The following is a 15,529-nucleotide window of genomic DNA, read 5'->3' on the forward strand; positions in this document are numbered from 1 at the left end:
CAAAAATCTCATAGCAGTGGTGTCTGACATATCATCAACATGATAGTTGAAGTCACCCACAATAAGAATACGATGTGGTACGGAGGCTATCATTTCCAGAAAAGAAGCAAATTCAGTCAAGAAGTTGTATTGTGTTTGTTCTCCGGTACAAGTGCGCTGAGGACGATAAACAACCACTAATCTTAGTGGCAAATGGTCACAAGAAGTTATCAACAGATCAATGAGTTCAAAGGAAGGGAATTTGAAGATAGGATACTCATGTACTCTAAAGCCTTTCCTCATACAAACACCCACACCGCCACCTTGTCGATCTTTTCTAGGGATGTGGAACCATTTGTAGTTTGGAAGTGTAGAGGATAAGTCAGCTAGAGAAGAGTTTTCTCTGTCATCTCCTGACAGCCAGGTCTCTGTTACTGCTAATATATCAATGTGATCATGAATAACAAAATCACATAACATCGGAACCTTTGGCTTAATGGACCTTGCATTCCACAATGCAAACAAAGAATGTTCACGTTTGATGACATCTTGTGGACAAGACTGGAGATGTTTACGTTTACCTCCCTTTGACCCCCTTCTGGTGCGAGGTTTCGTACAAATGCCAAGTTCATTTATTGTCTTCCAGGTGAGGGGATCTACTCTAAAATTAATGTTATTCATTTTAAGAAGAGTATCCCTGTCATACTTTATCTTGTTCGTGCAATGAGCAATATCATTTTGCTGATAGTGACCATTATAAGACACTTGGGTGTTGACAATAATTGGAGGTCCTGGATTGGGTTGTACGTCACCTCCCAACAAAATCTGGAAAGTGCATTCAGCATTCCTGTAGTAGAGAATTTGTTGACCACTATATTTCCCTCTTGTAGAAGATTGAATCCATCTTCCATTAAATCTGCTGACAAAGTGACAGCCATTGTCCTATTGTTGATCACATCCACTGTCAAAGCTGATGCCCATAAGCTGACTACACTCACACCCCACTGAGCAGAGCTAGCTGGTTGTAGAAATGGCATCCAAAACATGAATCTGAGTCCAAAACTTCTTGCAATAAATGTAAAAATAATCAACCCCAATTAATGTTGAAATTTGTCTAGCAGGATCAGTAAATTAAAATCAGTACACTGATAACAAAATTAATTGAAAGCAAAAGCAATTAGAGCTTAAACCAGCATAACTTGAGAGAGAGGTTCCAAACAGCTGTTAGGCGCTTGGTAGAGAATCAATTAACTAAAATTAAATGTGCGTTAGGACTATGAATTTTGTTTGCAAGCTCGGGCGCAATATTGGAAAAGAAAGAGTTTGCATATAGTGGGATCAAGTATTTCAGATCCATTGAGAGTAATTTTATCATTAGGTGGGGCAGACGCGGATCCATGGGGGGCGAGAAAAAAAGGAGAGAGGAAGAAGGAGAAAAGAAGAGAAGAGAGAAAAGTGAAAAGAAGAGGGGAAAAGAGAGAGGAAGAGGGGGAAGGAAGAAGGGGAGAAAAAAGAGAGAGGAAAGGGAGAAAGAAAAGAAGAAAAAGGGAAGAGGGGAAGGAAGGAAAGGAACAAGAGAGGGAAAGGAAAAGGAGACATAAAGAGAGAGGGGAAGAGGGGAAAGGAAGAGAAGAAAGAGAGAGAGAAAAAAAGGAAAGAAAAGGGGAAAAAAGGAAGAGAAAAAAGGGAGGGAGAGAGGGGGAAGAAAAAAGAGGAAGAGGGAAAAAGAAAAGGAGAGAGAGGAAGAGGGAAGAAAGAGGAGAAGAAAAAAAGAGAGGGGAAAGAAAAAAAAGAAGGGAAAGAAAAAAGAAAAATAAAAAATAAAGGAGAAGAAGAGGGGGAAAGAAAGAGAAAAAAGAGGAAGAGGGGAAAGGAAGAGAAGAACAAGGGAGGGGGAAGGGGAAGAAAAAAGAGGAAGCGGGGAAAGAAGAGGGGGCAAGAGAGAGGAAGAGGGGAAAAGGAAAAGGAGAAAAAAGGAGAGATGGAAGAAAGAAGAGAAAAAAGAGAGAGAAGGGGGAAGAAAAGGGGAAAAGGAGAGAAGAAAAAGGGGGGGAGAGGGGGAAAAGGAGGAAGAGGGGAAAGAAAAGGAGAGGGGAAAGAAAGGCAAAAAAAAGAGGAAGAGGGGGAAGGAAGAGAAGAAAAGGGAGGGGGAGAAAAAAGAGGAAGAGGGGGGGGGGGGAGAGGAAAAGGGAAGAAAGAAGAGAAGAAAAAAGTGAGATAGGGGAAAAGAAAATAAGAAAAGGGGAGAGGGAGATGGGGAAGGACGAGAAGAAAAAAGAAGGAAGAGGAGGAATGTCAAAATGATGTTCGAACTGGTAGCCGATTTGATGTTCGAACGGGGGGGGGTAGAATTGATGTTCGACGTAGCGGCACCAAATTGATGTTGGAATCATTTGGAGCCAAATTGGTACTTGAGCTAGGGGCGCCGAATTGATGTTGGACCTACATGTAGGGGCGCCGAATTTATATTCGAACTAGAAGGGTGCCAAAATTATGTTCGAAGGAATGTTAAAATGATTTTCGAAGTGGGAGCGCCAAATTGATACTCGAACTGGGGAGAGGGCCGAATCAATGTTCGAGCTAGGAGGCGCCAAATTGATACTAAAACTAGGGGCGGCGCCGAATTGATGTTCGAACTAGGGGGGCGCAAAATTGATACTCGAGCTAGGGCGGGGGGCGAAATGATATTCGAACTAGGGAAGGCAAATTGAGTTCGAAGGGATGCCAAAATGATGTTCGAACTGGGGCCGAATTGATGTTCGAACGGGGGGTGGGGGAATTGATGATTGACCTACATGTAGGGGCGCCGAATCAATATTCGAACTTGAGCCCCCAAATTTAACTTAATTGCACTTTTAAGAGTGTATTTTTTTAAAAATCAACCGATAATCGACGAGTGAAGGGGCTTTCCCAAAATAAATGAGTAATAGTAAAATAATCAAAGTTAAGAGAGTGAATGTTTTTTTTTAGTTTTTATATTGATTAACAAACGGGTGCTCAACTGTGCGAAGGAATTTTTAAAACTTGTTCTTCTTCACCATGTGTCGACTATCTTGCTAGACCATGAAGAGACACATGAACTCCAATATGAGGTCATTCTTAACAGGTACGTGTACTCTGGGAGGAAAGAGGGAAAATGGATTAATGTCTTGTCAAAGGACATGATTGAGTGATATGGAGGAATTGGAACCCTGGCCCTATTGTTTCAAGTCTAGATAGGGCCTACTTAACAACTGAGCCAGTGTAGGAAATAAATAAGGTCAACGGGTAATCCCCATCCCCACAACAGATTATCATAATCATTCTAATGTCTTCAACAGACTTAACATATTTTGAAAAGGTTCGGACATAAAAAGAAAAGGTGATTATACCAACTTACCAATACATGTAGAACCGTCTGCTATGAACCCTTGATTACACTTGCACCCGTAGGATCCTATGTTGTTCACACAATGAGCATTTTCAGGACATTCATGAATGGCGCTTTCACACTCATCCACATCTTCGGGCAGAAGAGAAAAACAGGTGTTACAATTATACTGGTGTTAAACTATAAGTACACCTAACACTAATTTTCTTCAATAGATAAATCGCAGGTATCTATTTCATGTTGGAGCTATATACCGTGGTTATATAGTATAAGTAGTTAGAAAAATAAACTTGACTGCAAGTTTCTCATCCATTGGAATTAATTCTCAGCTAAAGATATGGTTAAGAAACATTATAAAATATATTAGCACAAATTCTGAAACAAATCATTTCAAGATACGTTTATACTTATAGAACCACACGAATCACCAGTCGTGTGAAGAGCTATACATACATGTATTTCACAAACAACCTCCTCCCCCCCCAAAAAAAAAACACCCAAAAAAGGAGAAAAAAAGTCTCCACTTTCAAAGGGGGGGCACTTGCGTTTTATCGACATTTTTCATTATAAATTGTAAATGTGACTTTCGAAAGGAGGGGGGGGGGGGGTCCGCCAGTCTCTCAGATGCATTGGACATTGTGATAGGGCCCGTTTGCCAAGTGATCTTTCTTATAATTTTTGAAGGTAAACTTCAAACCAGATCATACTAACACATCATGTTAAATTTGTTAATCAGGACCTATAACGACATGCCTAGGCCTACATGTTATTTTTAATATTCATCCCTTCCAAATCATTACTAAATACAAGTCATTATTATTGTATCAAAAAGTTATGACCAAAGAAAAAGCAATTGGGAATGTATATCGTTGGCCTGCATAGTTGTAGGATATAATATGCGCTATACATATAGCTATATAGACATTTTTGTCCTCAGTTCTGTTTTTTAAAAAAATCCATTTAAACTTTCATCCAGTTTGATATTATAATCACGATAATAATAATAATGATTTATATACCGGAAATTGTATAAAGGAAAGTATAAATACTTGCACAACAAAATGTATCGAAACTAATACTACAATTTACTAGTTTTCACCGGATCATAAATAGAGAAATGCCATCAAATTGGCCTATAAACATATGATTTGATCAATTTAAGATTTAAAAAGATGAGTTTTAAGGATAACTTTAAATGTAGTAACAGAATTAGCATTACAAATGTGTAGGGGAGATTGTTCCAAAGAAATGCAGCTGCATAAGAGATATCTCACGCTGACCGTATTGTTTGTAAGAAGTATGAGAGCGAGAAAGAAGAGATTGAGAAGCAGAACGTAGAACTCGAACTGGCTGATATCGAGGAAGGAGTTCAGAAAGGCATGAAGTAGCTACATGTAGACCATGATATGACTTGAAAGCAAGAAGATTTTTTTTAGGTAATACGAGAGGTAATAGGAAGCCAATGGAATTTACGGTATCCACTCGTGAATGGAAGCGCCCCCCCCCCAGCGGCCTCCTCTTGGAGGAACAAAATGTGGTTCTGGAAGCTCGTCCTAAATCAGATATATCGGTGCTACCGAATAGCAACCAGAATTTTGCGCTCGAAACACAGATTGAATGTTTCCTTAATACGGATGCAAAACTGTGCATGGCAGCAGTGTTTTATTCTTTCCTCCGCCAAAAGGGGTGGGGGCGCCGTGCCCCCCCCCCCCCCCCGGATCCACCTTTTCTTTATGCATACACATAATACGGTCACATTCTTTGATACCTATCATAAACAGTATACTACAATTTTTTCAAAGGGGTAGTTTAATGGAGTATACATTTATTTCTTTAATAGCCCAGTCATTTTAGCCCAAATTTTGACCAAACTTGGAACAAATTGCAACAGAATTTTTTTTATCACAATGCATTTCTGTAAGGTCCCTAGTACAACATACTAAAAGTCCCAAACTTTCCGAATAGGGGAAAGGCATCTAATTTGCATAAATCCAAGATGGCTGCCAAAATTAATTGATATGCCTTATCCTTAATATTTTTTGTACAGATAATGGAAAAATCTTGAAATGAATACGCAATTCACTATGATGAAGATATCATAAATCGGTTGCAATCGTTTCCGGGACTGTCCGGTTCATATTTTTCGAAAAATGTGAGAAATTATGCCAAAATTTTCGTGTTTTCGGTCAAAAATTTGCATATGCATTGAAATCTTTCTGTTTTAACAATAGCATCAACAACTAATGTAAAATATCAGCATTCGACAAGAAAGGGGATATATCAACGAAAAAATTGATATGCTTCATAACAGTATTAATGTCTTAACTTGCTTAGATTAAGGGCAAATACATTCGAATGTATTATGCGATATTGCGATAAAGTGACACCAAAAACCAACCTCCGTGTCAGTCACTCTTTTATATCGACTACAACGCGATCGCTTGGATGCCTTTGAAGATAGTACAATATACTAAATCGGTCTTGCCTCGCCTTTGTTGGTGTGACTAACACGCGTAAATACAGTGACGTATAGCGATACAAAGGTGTATATTACTTAAATTGATATGTGGGCAAAGGGCTTTTTCTTCATTTGAAAGTAACTTTTATGTTAATGAAATTTCTTAGAAAAAGTTAGAGGATGCATAATTGATCTGCATGCTGTATGCAATTACGTTCAAGAACATCACAGCATAGTCCCGCAATAGCTTGTCAAAGTTACCCCCTTATCCGTAGCTCAACTATTAAAAATATCGTGCTTTTTGGAGCCCCCAATGTGACAACGCGGTGTTTTGCTACAAAGAAAAAACTTTTATTGTCTAGAAATCACTTGGAGGCAAAAGAGCAGGCTTTTCTCTTTGAGTTACATATAAAGAAGTGATGGCACATCAAAGCCTACCCTTTCAGGGGTCTTCTGAATTCACCAACCCCCTTTTTGTATTTTGCTCATTTCTTGGAAAATTCGCACAATTTCTAGCTCCATTGAGGCAATAGGCGTTTCCCCTTTGCAGTAAACCGATTTAATTGTTTTGTAAACACTTGGGGATGAAAAAATAGATTTTCTTCTATCAGCTAAGTTTAAAGAAGTGCTGGCACAGCAAAGTCTATCCCCTACGGGGTTCGCTAAAGTCAATCACCCCTTTTCCATATTTTGCCAATTTATGGAAAAATCTATAAATCCGGAGCCCTCATTGAGGCCAAAAGATGTTTCTGCTACAGTGTAAGCCACTTTTATTTTTTTGAAACCACTTGGAAACAAAAGAGTAGACTTTCGTCTATGTGCTACGTATAAAGAAGTGCTGTCACATCAAAGCCTACATCCTTTAAGGAGCTGCTGAAATCACCCCACCCCTTAAGCGTATTTTACCCATTTCTTATAAAATTTTGGAGCCCCAATGAGGTAAAAGGCGTTTCCCCCTTTGCAGTAGACCACTTTTATTCTTTGGATCCATTTGGAGATAACAAAATTAGATTTTCCTCCATCAGCTACATACGAAGAAGTGCTGGCACAGCAAACCCTATCTCTCAGGGGTTTGCCAAAGTCAACCATCCCTTTTCCATATTTTGCATATTTATGGAAAAATCTATCAATTCGGAGCCCTCATTGATGCAAAAATGTTTTTATATTTATATATAGCAAACCACTTTCATTGTTTCGTAACCACTTGGAGATTAAAAAAAAAGCCTTTATATCAGCTACATATAAAGAAGTTCTGGCTCAGCAAAGCCTACCTCCTCAGGAGTTCCCTAAGTCTCCCCACCCTTTTTTGCCTATTTTCCCCTCCTTATTTTATTTATAATTTATGGGGAAAATCTGCCAATTTGGAGACCCTATTAAGGCTCTATAGCAAACTTCTTTCATTATTTCGTAACCACTTGGAGATAAAAAAGTAGATTTTCCTCTATTAACTACAATAAAGAAGTGCTGGCTCAGCAAAGCCTACCTCCCTTAGGGGTTCCCGAAGTCTCAAAATTGCAGTTTTTGACCCCCCCCCCCATTCGGGCAAAAGGCATTTCTGCTATATGGTTAAGTCACTTTTATTATTTGAAACTTAAAGATGAGTAGGTTTAGTCTATCAGCGCATCGACCCTTCCCTCTTCAGGGACTCCAAATTGACAGATTTTCCCATAATTTGGCAAAATACGGCGCATCGACCCCTTCCCTCTTCAGGGGCTCCAAATTGACAGATTTTTCCCATAAATTGGCAAAATACGGAAAAAGTGCTACTTTGGTATACAGTTGAATAGTAGTATAATAGGATGTGGCAGGTCTAATAGCTACATCTTATTTTTCTCTTGAACTTTGAGATCGAGCAAGCAGAAAATGTCATTATTTTGGTGTACAATGTCACGTGACTAGCATATGATAGTTTCCGTGCCTAGACCCTTTCATGTTAAACAATTAATACAGTCCAAACAGAATCGACGGAATTTATGTATTTAATGTTAATAGTAACAATGTTCTTGTAGTATAAATCTTTGCTTACTGATATTTATGATACAGCGATAGTTTGAGGAAGTCAATGTTTATAGTATATCGAGGCCGGAATTGATATGATTTGTAATCGGGTCTGAGTACATAGTATACACTGGCGTCGTCTGCTACGTAAACTTAATGAGCGAATATGACCAAAATTAACCATTATGTTTATGCAAATTAGAACACTTTCCCCTATTCGGATTTTCTGGGACTTTTAGTATGGTCTTCTATGGACCTCAAAGAAACGTTCTGCATTGGAATAAATTCTGTTGCAATTTGTTCCAAGTGAAAAGTTAAAATGACTGGACTATAAAGAGCCACCCGAACTTTTCTTCTTCTTTTTTTGTATGGAGAGTAACACATCACTGGTTTTCATTTCATACTTGCCTGTATAAATTGGGAGAAAAATGATGGAACATAAAATTAAGGCCATGCTGTGTATTCATTTTATATTAAGTTTCAATATTCTATCATTGATTTTAAATTCAGATAATTGATACATCAAGTATGATAATTAATTCGAGAATTTACTATTTGTTACGGATTACATAACAAAGGAGTTCACTTTAGGAAGGTGTTCATAGGAAGCTGGTGTACGTCACACACATTGAAGCTGAAACAATATCGTCTTTCATTTTCCATAAATACACGCCAGCTAACCTTAATTGATTATTTTATCTTCGAATTTTGTTATTCCAAGTTGACTATAATCTAAACTCTAAAAAAGAACGGCATTGCTGGATAGGGAGCGGTAGCAAATTATTTTTTTCCCATAAAAGTTCCGAACTGTTCCGAAAAGTTCTGTTCTGTTTTTGTTTGTGCGTGTGTGTGCGCCATTTTGTTTCTTTTCCTTTTTTTTGCTGTCTTGTCCTGTTCTGTTTTGTTTTTTGTTTTTGTGTGTGCCGTTTTTGTTTTTGTCTTTGTTTTGTTTTTAGTATTCGTCCTCTCTTGTCCAAGTGATTGTCTGTTCAAACACTCCTGAACTTAGGTTTTTTTTTATTTATACAGCAGGGGCACGATATAATATTTTTTTCTGTTAATTGTAACTTAGTTAGTAAACATAAAAAGCTTGACCCCACTGGTATTCTTTTTCATTGTACAAACCTTTTAATTTACGAATTGAATTTCATCGATCAAAGATATACTTTAACTATTTATTACAGGGAACCCATACTAACAAGCTTTGCTTTCCAGTGGGTTCCCTTTTTTTCATTTCTGTATATGATATTTTTGTGTTATGCTTTACATTGTAACTTTTGTTAAGTTTGGAATGAAAAAGAATAAATGCAATCAATCAAAAACCCTGATATGAATATTCATGATTGCGTCTTTTGAATAAGATTGCAAATGCTCTTGGACTTCTTTACAAATCTTTAGAAAATTGTGGTCGTTTGCGTTGCATGCCTATGCCATGAATGAATCAGCACCCTCAAATTGCCGGTACCCTTAGGCCTTGGGTACATATATTCTTTATTAAGACTAACTTGTATATTTTTAATAAGCATCTACACACAATTTGATATATATATATGGGAAATGAAAATATTTCATTAATATCTTCACTTACCCTTTTTTAGGGGTGACAAAAGATAAAAATTAACATGGCATGAACACATTGGTATCATGTATAACAAAGTTTTTAAAATATTACGATTCTCGCCAAAATTCATATGATGACTATGTACGGTTCTATTACCTTCAAACACTTCTCAAATAAACATACTTTTCTCATTGCGGAAAAGGCTGTCCGTATCATTACAAAGTCTTCTTATCTTGCCCACTCATTTGAGATCGTTACTACAACTGGTATTTATCTTTAATTCCGAACTTTACGTTTGCCTACTAGTCAGGAAGCATTTGTCATGATTTACCGGCTACTTCAATAAATTGGCCTAATCTGATTTTTCACTTTCATGTGATTGGTGACATCACAAGGAACAACTTTCAACTTGGTGACAAATTTCCAATGGTCACCTTGACCATTAGAGTTTCTCTGCTCTAAATTCCACACGCAAATAGAGTGGCCAACTAATGTACAACTCTGGGTTTAACACTAAACCCAACCCTCAACCTAAACATAAAACCCAATCGCAACCCCAATCCTAGATCTTAGACGAAATTAAGGCCGGAGCAAGTGTTGCATTAACAAATGTGAACTATCATCCCAAAACCAGCAATACGTCACCAGGAAAGTTTCTCTGTAAAAAGCCAAAATAGTAATTTAGTCTCCAAAAAACAAAAATTAAAAATGGCTTATCCAAAAGAACAATTCCTCTTTTTCATACCGTCAAAATTCAAAGGCGTGAAGTTGAATACGATGAAAGACACAAGAGTTTTTAGGACACTACTTTTTCGGAATGCTTGTAGGTTTCACTCAGATAATATGTATGCATATTAAATGATTGAGTGAACCCAAACTTCAAACCTTGTTTTTTTAATAATTTCTTACGCTGCTGAATTTCCTGTGCGTTCAGTCAAGTGCATGCAATGCTTATTGTTGGTCAATTTTAACATATTATATATCACTTTCAAGCTTAGGAAGTGAATTTTCAAGCTCAGAAAGCATCTCAGTATTCATTTTGATCGACTTATTCTTGTTTTTTGCAGTTTGGGGTGGAAGATCACAAATGCCGCGTCACCTCTTATGCAAACCACTCACTGAAGACAAACACTGATGGCCAAAAAAAAATTATTAGCAAATAAAATATCAACATGAAAAAATAAAAATCATTTTTGCCTGATATGCCAAATGCAAAATCATTAAAAGATAACTTAATTGCATTTTTAAGAGTGTATTTTTCAAAATCAACCACAAATCGACGAGTGAAGGGGCATTCCCAAAATAAATGAGTAATAGTAAAATAATCAAAGTTGAGAGAGTGAATGTTTTTTTTTTGTTTTTATATTAATTAACAAACAGGTGTTCAACTGTGCGAAGGAATTTTTAAAACTTGTTCTTCTTCACCATGTGTCGACAATCTTGCTAGAACATGAAGAGACACATGAACTTAAATATGAGGTCATTCTTAACAGGTAAGTGTACTCTGGGAGGAGAGAGAAAAAGTGGATTAATGTCTTCTCAAAGGACATGACTGAGTGATATGGAGGAATTGGAACCCTGGCCCTATTGTTTCAAGTCTAGATACTTAACCACTGAGCAACTAATATAGTATGTACTGTTTATACCAGGGTCCTTGCATTTCTATTTGGCTCTTTGCTTATTTTCACTTGGTATTTGTTTGTATATTATGGATTTCTTTAAGAAGCAAATGAATGGAAACTGAATTGAATATACTGTACCTGTGCAGGTACCCACTTCTGCGTCAAAACTGTAGCCTTCGGTACAATCACAGTTGAAGCTACCTGGAACATTCATGCACTGACCAAATCCACAGACATCAAGGGAGTTGGAGCATTCATCAATGTCTGGTTATAAAAGAAAAGAAAAGAAAAAATGGACAGCAATCAATATCAGCATGAACAAATGAATGTAAAGATCAAATTGATGAAATCATCTGTGTAGCTACATGTAACAATTAATACAGGGATGGAACACAACATTTCAAAAGGACAAAATGAAGAAAAAAAAGTGAACACATTTTATGGTTTAACGTCATTTTTTCATGCAGGGTTTGAAAATCATTGAAAATACAAGAAGAGAAAGAGTAAAGTAATTATTTAATCATTTCTATGTAAATATTTTCCTTGTTTCACTCTGTTCAGAGAAGATCTTTATGTGGTTCCATGATTTTTGCTCTGGCGACAGTTTCTCTGCTCTAAATTCCACACGCAAATAGAGTGGACAACTAATGTACAACTCTGGGTTTAACACTAAACCCAACCCTCAACCTAAACATAAAACTCAATCGCAACCCCAATCCTAGATCTTAGACGAAATTAAGGCCGGAGCAAGTGTTGCATTAACAAATGTGAACTATCATCCCAAAACCAGCAATACGTCACCAGGAAAGTTTCTATGTAAAAAGCCAAAATAGTAATTTAGTCTCCAAAAAACAAAAATTAAAAATGGCTTATCCAAAAGAACAATTCCTCTTTTTCATACCGTCAAAATTCAAAGGCGTGAAGTTGAATACGATGAAAGACACAAGAGTTTCTAGGACACTACTTTTTCGGAATGCTTGGTCGTTTCACTCAGATAATATGTATGCACATTAAATGATTGAGTGAACCCAAACTTCAAACCTTGTTTTTTTAATAATTACTTACGCTGCTGAATTTCCTCTGCGTTCAGTCAAGTGCATGCAATGCTTATTGTTGCTCAATTTTAACATATTATATATCACTTTCAAGCTTAGGAAGTGAATTTTCAAGCTCAGAAAGCATCTCAGTATTCATTTTGATCGACTTATTCTTGATTTTTGCAGTTTGGGGTGGAAGATCACAAATGCCGCGTCACCTCTTATGCAAACCCCTAGTGTACTCATTGAAGACAAACACTGATGGCCAAAAAAAATTATTAGCAAATGAAATATCAACATCAAAAAAATAAAAATATAATTTTTGCCTAATATGCCAAACGCAAAATCATTAAAAGATAACTTAATTGCACTTTTAAGAGTGTATTTTTCAAAATCAACTACAAATCGACGAGTGAAGGGGCATTCCCAAAATAAATGAGTAATAGTAAAATAATCAAAGTTGAGAGAGTGAATGTTTTTTTTTTAGTTTTTATATTGATTAACAAACAGGTGCTCAACTGTGCGAAGGAATTTTTAAAACTTGTTCTTCTTCACCATGTGTCGACAATCTTGCCAGACCATGAAGAGACACATGAACTCCAATATGAGGTCATTCTTAACAGGTAAGTGAACTCTGGGAGGAGAGAGGAAAAATGGATTAATGTCTTCTCAAAGGACATGACTGAGTGATATGGAGGAATTGGAACCCTGGCCCTATTGTTTCAAGTCTAGATACTTAACCACTGAGCAACTAATATAGTATGTACTGTTTATACCAGGGTCCTTGCATTTCTATTTGGCTCTTTGCTTATTTTCACTTGGTATTTGTTTGTATATTATGGATTTCTTTAAGAAGCAAATGAATGGAAACTGAATTGAATATACTGTACCTGTGCAGGTACCCACTTCTGCGTCAAAACTGTAGCCTTCGGTACAATCACAGTAAAAGCTACCTGGACCATTAATGCACTGACCAAACACACAGATATCAGGGGAGTTGGAGCATTCATCAATGTCTGGTTATCAAAGAAAAGAAAATTAAAAAAATGCACAGCAATCAATATCAGCATGAACAAATGAATGTAAAGATTAAATTAATGAAATCATCTGTGTAGCTACATGTAACAATTAATACAGGGATGGAACACAACATTTCAAAAGGACAAAATGAAGAAAAAAAAGTGAACACATTTTATGGTTTAACTTAATTTTTTTCATGCAGGGTTTGAAAATCATTGAAAATACAAGAGAAGAAAGAGTAAAGTAATTATTTAATTATTTCTATGTAAATATTTTCCTTGTTTCACTCTGTTCAGAGAAGATCTTTATGTGGTTCCATGATTTTTGCTCTGGCGACAGTTTCTCTGCTCTAAATTCCACACGCAAATAGAGTGGCCAACTAATGTACAACTCTGGGTTTAACACTAAACCCAACCCTCAACCTAAACAAAAAACCCAATCGCAACCCCAATCCTAGATCTTAGACGAAATTAAGGCCGGAGCAAGTGTTGCATTAACAAATGTGAACTATCATCCCAAAACCAGCAATACGTCACCAGGAAAGTTTCTATGTAAAAAGCCAAAATAGTAATTTAGTCTCCAAAAAACAAAAATTAAAAATGGCTTATCCAAAAGAACAATTCCTCTTTTTCATACCGTCAAAATTCAAAGGCGTGAAGTTAAATACGATGAAAGACACAAGAGTTTCTAGGACACTACTTTTTCGGAATGCTTGGACGTTTCACTCAGATAATATGTATGCACATTAAATGATTGAGTGAACCCAAACTTCAAACCTTGTTTTTTAATAATTTCTTACGCTGCTGAATTTCCTCTGCGTTCAGTCAAGTGCATGCAATGCTTATTGTTGCTCAATTTTAACATATTATATATCACTTTCAAGCTGAGGAAGTGAATTTTCAAGCTCAGAAAGCATCTCAGTATTCATTTTGATCGACTTTTTCTTGGTTTTTGCAGTTTGGGGTGGAAGATCACACATGCCGCGTCACCTCTTATGCAAACCCCTAGTGTACTCATTGAAGACAAACACTGATGGCCCCAAAAAAACTATGAGCAAATGGATTATCTACATCAAAAATATAATAATATAATTTTTGCCTAATATGCCAAACGCAAAATCATTAAAAGATAACTTAATTGCACTTTTAAGAGTGTATTTTTCAAAATCAACCACAAATCGACGAGTGAAGGGGCATTCCCAAAATAAATGAGTAATAGTAAAATAATCAAAGTTGAGAGAGTGATTTTTTTTTTAGTTTTTATATTGATTAACAAACAGGTGCTCAACTGTGCGAAGGAATTTTTAAAACTTGTTCTTCTTCACCATGTGTCGACAATCTTGCCAGACCATGAAGAGACACATGAACTCCAATATGAGGTCATTCTTAACAGGTACGTGAACTCTGGGAGGAGAGAGGAAAAATGGATTGTCTTCTCAAAGGACATGACTGAGTGATATGGAGGAATTGGAACCCTGGCCCTATTGTTTCAAGTCTAGATACTTAACCACTGAGCAACTAATATAGTATGTACTGTTTATACCAGGGTCCTTGCATTTCTATTTGGCTCTTTGCTTATTTTCACTTGGTATTTGTTTGTATTTTATGGATTTCTTTAAGAAGCAAATGAATGGAAACTGAATTGAACATACTGTACCTGTGCAGGTACCCACTCCTGCATCAAAACTGTAGCCTTCGGTACAATCACAGTGGAAGCTACCTGCAACATTGATGCACTGACCAAACCCACAGATATCAGGGAAGATGGAGCAATCATCAATGTCTGGTTATCAAAGAAAAGAAAATTAAAAAATGGACAGCAATCAATATCAGCATGAACAAATGAATGTAAAGATCAAAATGATGAAATCATCTGTGTAGCTACATGTAACAATTAATACAGGGATGGAACACAAGATTTCACAAGGACAAAATGAAGAAAAAAAGTGAGCACATTTCATTGTTTAACTTAATTTTTTTTCATGCAGGGTTTGAAAATCATTGAAAATACAAGAGAAGAAAGAGTAAAGTAATTATTTAATTATTTCTATGTAAATATTTTCCTTGTTTCACTCTGTTCAGAGAAGATCTTTATGTGGTTCCATGATTTTTGCTCTGGCGACAGTTTCTCTGCTCTAAATTCCACACGCAAATAGAGTGGCCAACTAATGTACAACTCTGGGTTTAACACTAAACCCAACCCTCAACCTAAACATAAAACTCAATCGCAACCCCAATCCTAGATCTTAGACGAAATTAAGGCCGGAGCAAGTGTTGCATTAACAAATGTGAACTATCATCCCAAAACCAGCAATACGTCACCAGGAAAGTTTCTATGTACAAAGCCAAAATAGTAATTTAGTCTCCAAAAAACAAAAATTAAAAATGGCTTATCCAAAAGAACAATTCCTCTTTTTCATACCGTCAAAATTCAAAGGCGTGAAGTTGAATACGATGAAAGACACAAGAGTTTCTAGGACACTAC

At 36.6% G+C, this 15,529-nt stretch overlaps 1 protein-coding gene across 1 annotated transcript in view; it reads right to left on the minus strand.

Annotated features, from left to right (window-relative positions):
- The window catches only part of LOC121417692 (oncoprotein-induced transcript 3 protein-like), a 61,226-nt gene that overhangs the window by 32,223 nt on the left and 13,474 nt on the right, over positions 1–15,529 (minus strand). Inside the window, exon 3 of the mRNA XM_041611426.1 lies at positions 3,359–3,481. Within this exon, the coding sequence (XP_041467360.1) occupies positions 3,359–3,481 (123 nt within the window). The remainder of the gene's footprint in view (positions 1–3,358; positions 3,482–15,529) is intronic.

Source organism: Lytechinus variegatus, chromosome 6, assembly GCF_018143015.1.
Source record: "Lytechinus variegatus isolate NC3 chromosome 6, Lvar_3.0, whole genome shotgun sequence".
NCBI classification, from domain to species: Eukaryota; Metazoa; Echinodermata; class Echinoidea; order Temnopleuroida; family Toxopneustidae; genus Lytechinus; species Lytechinus variegatus.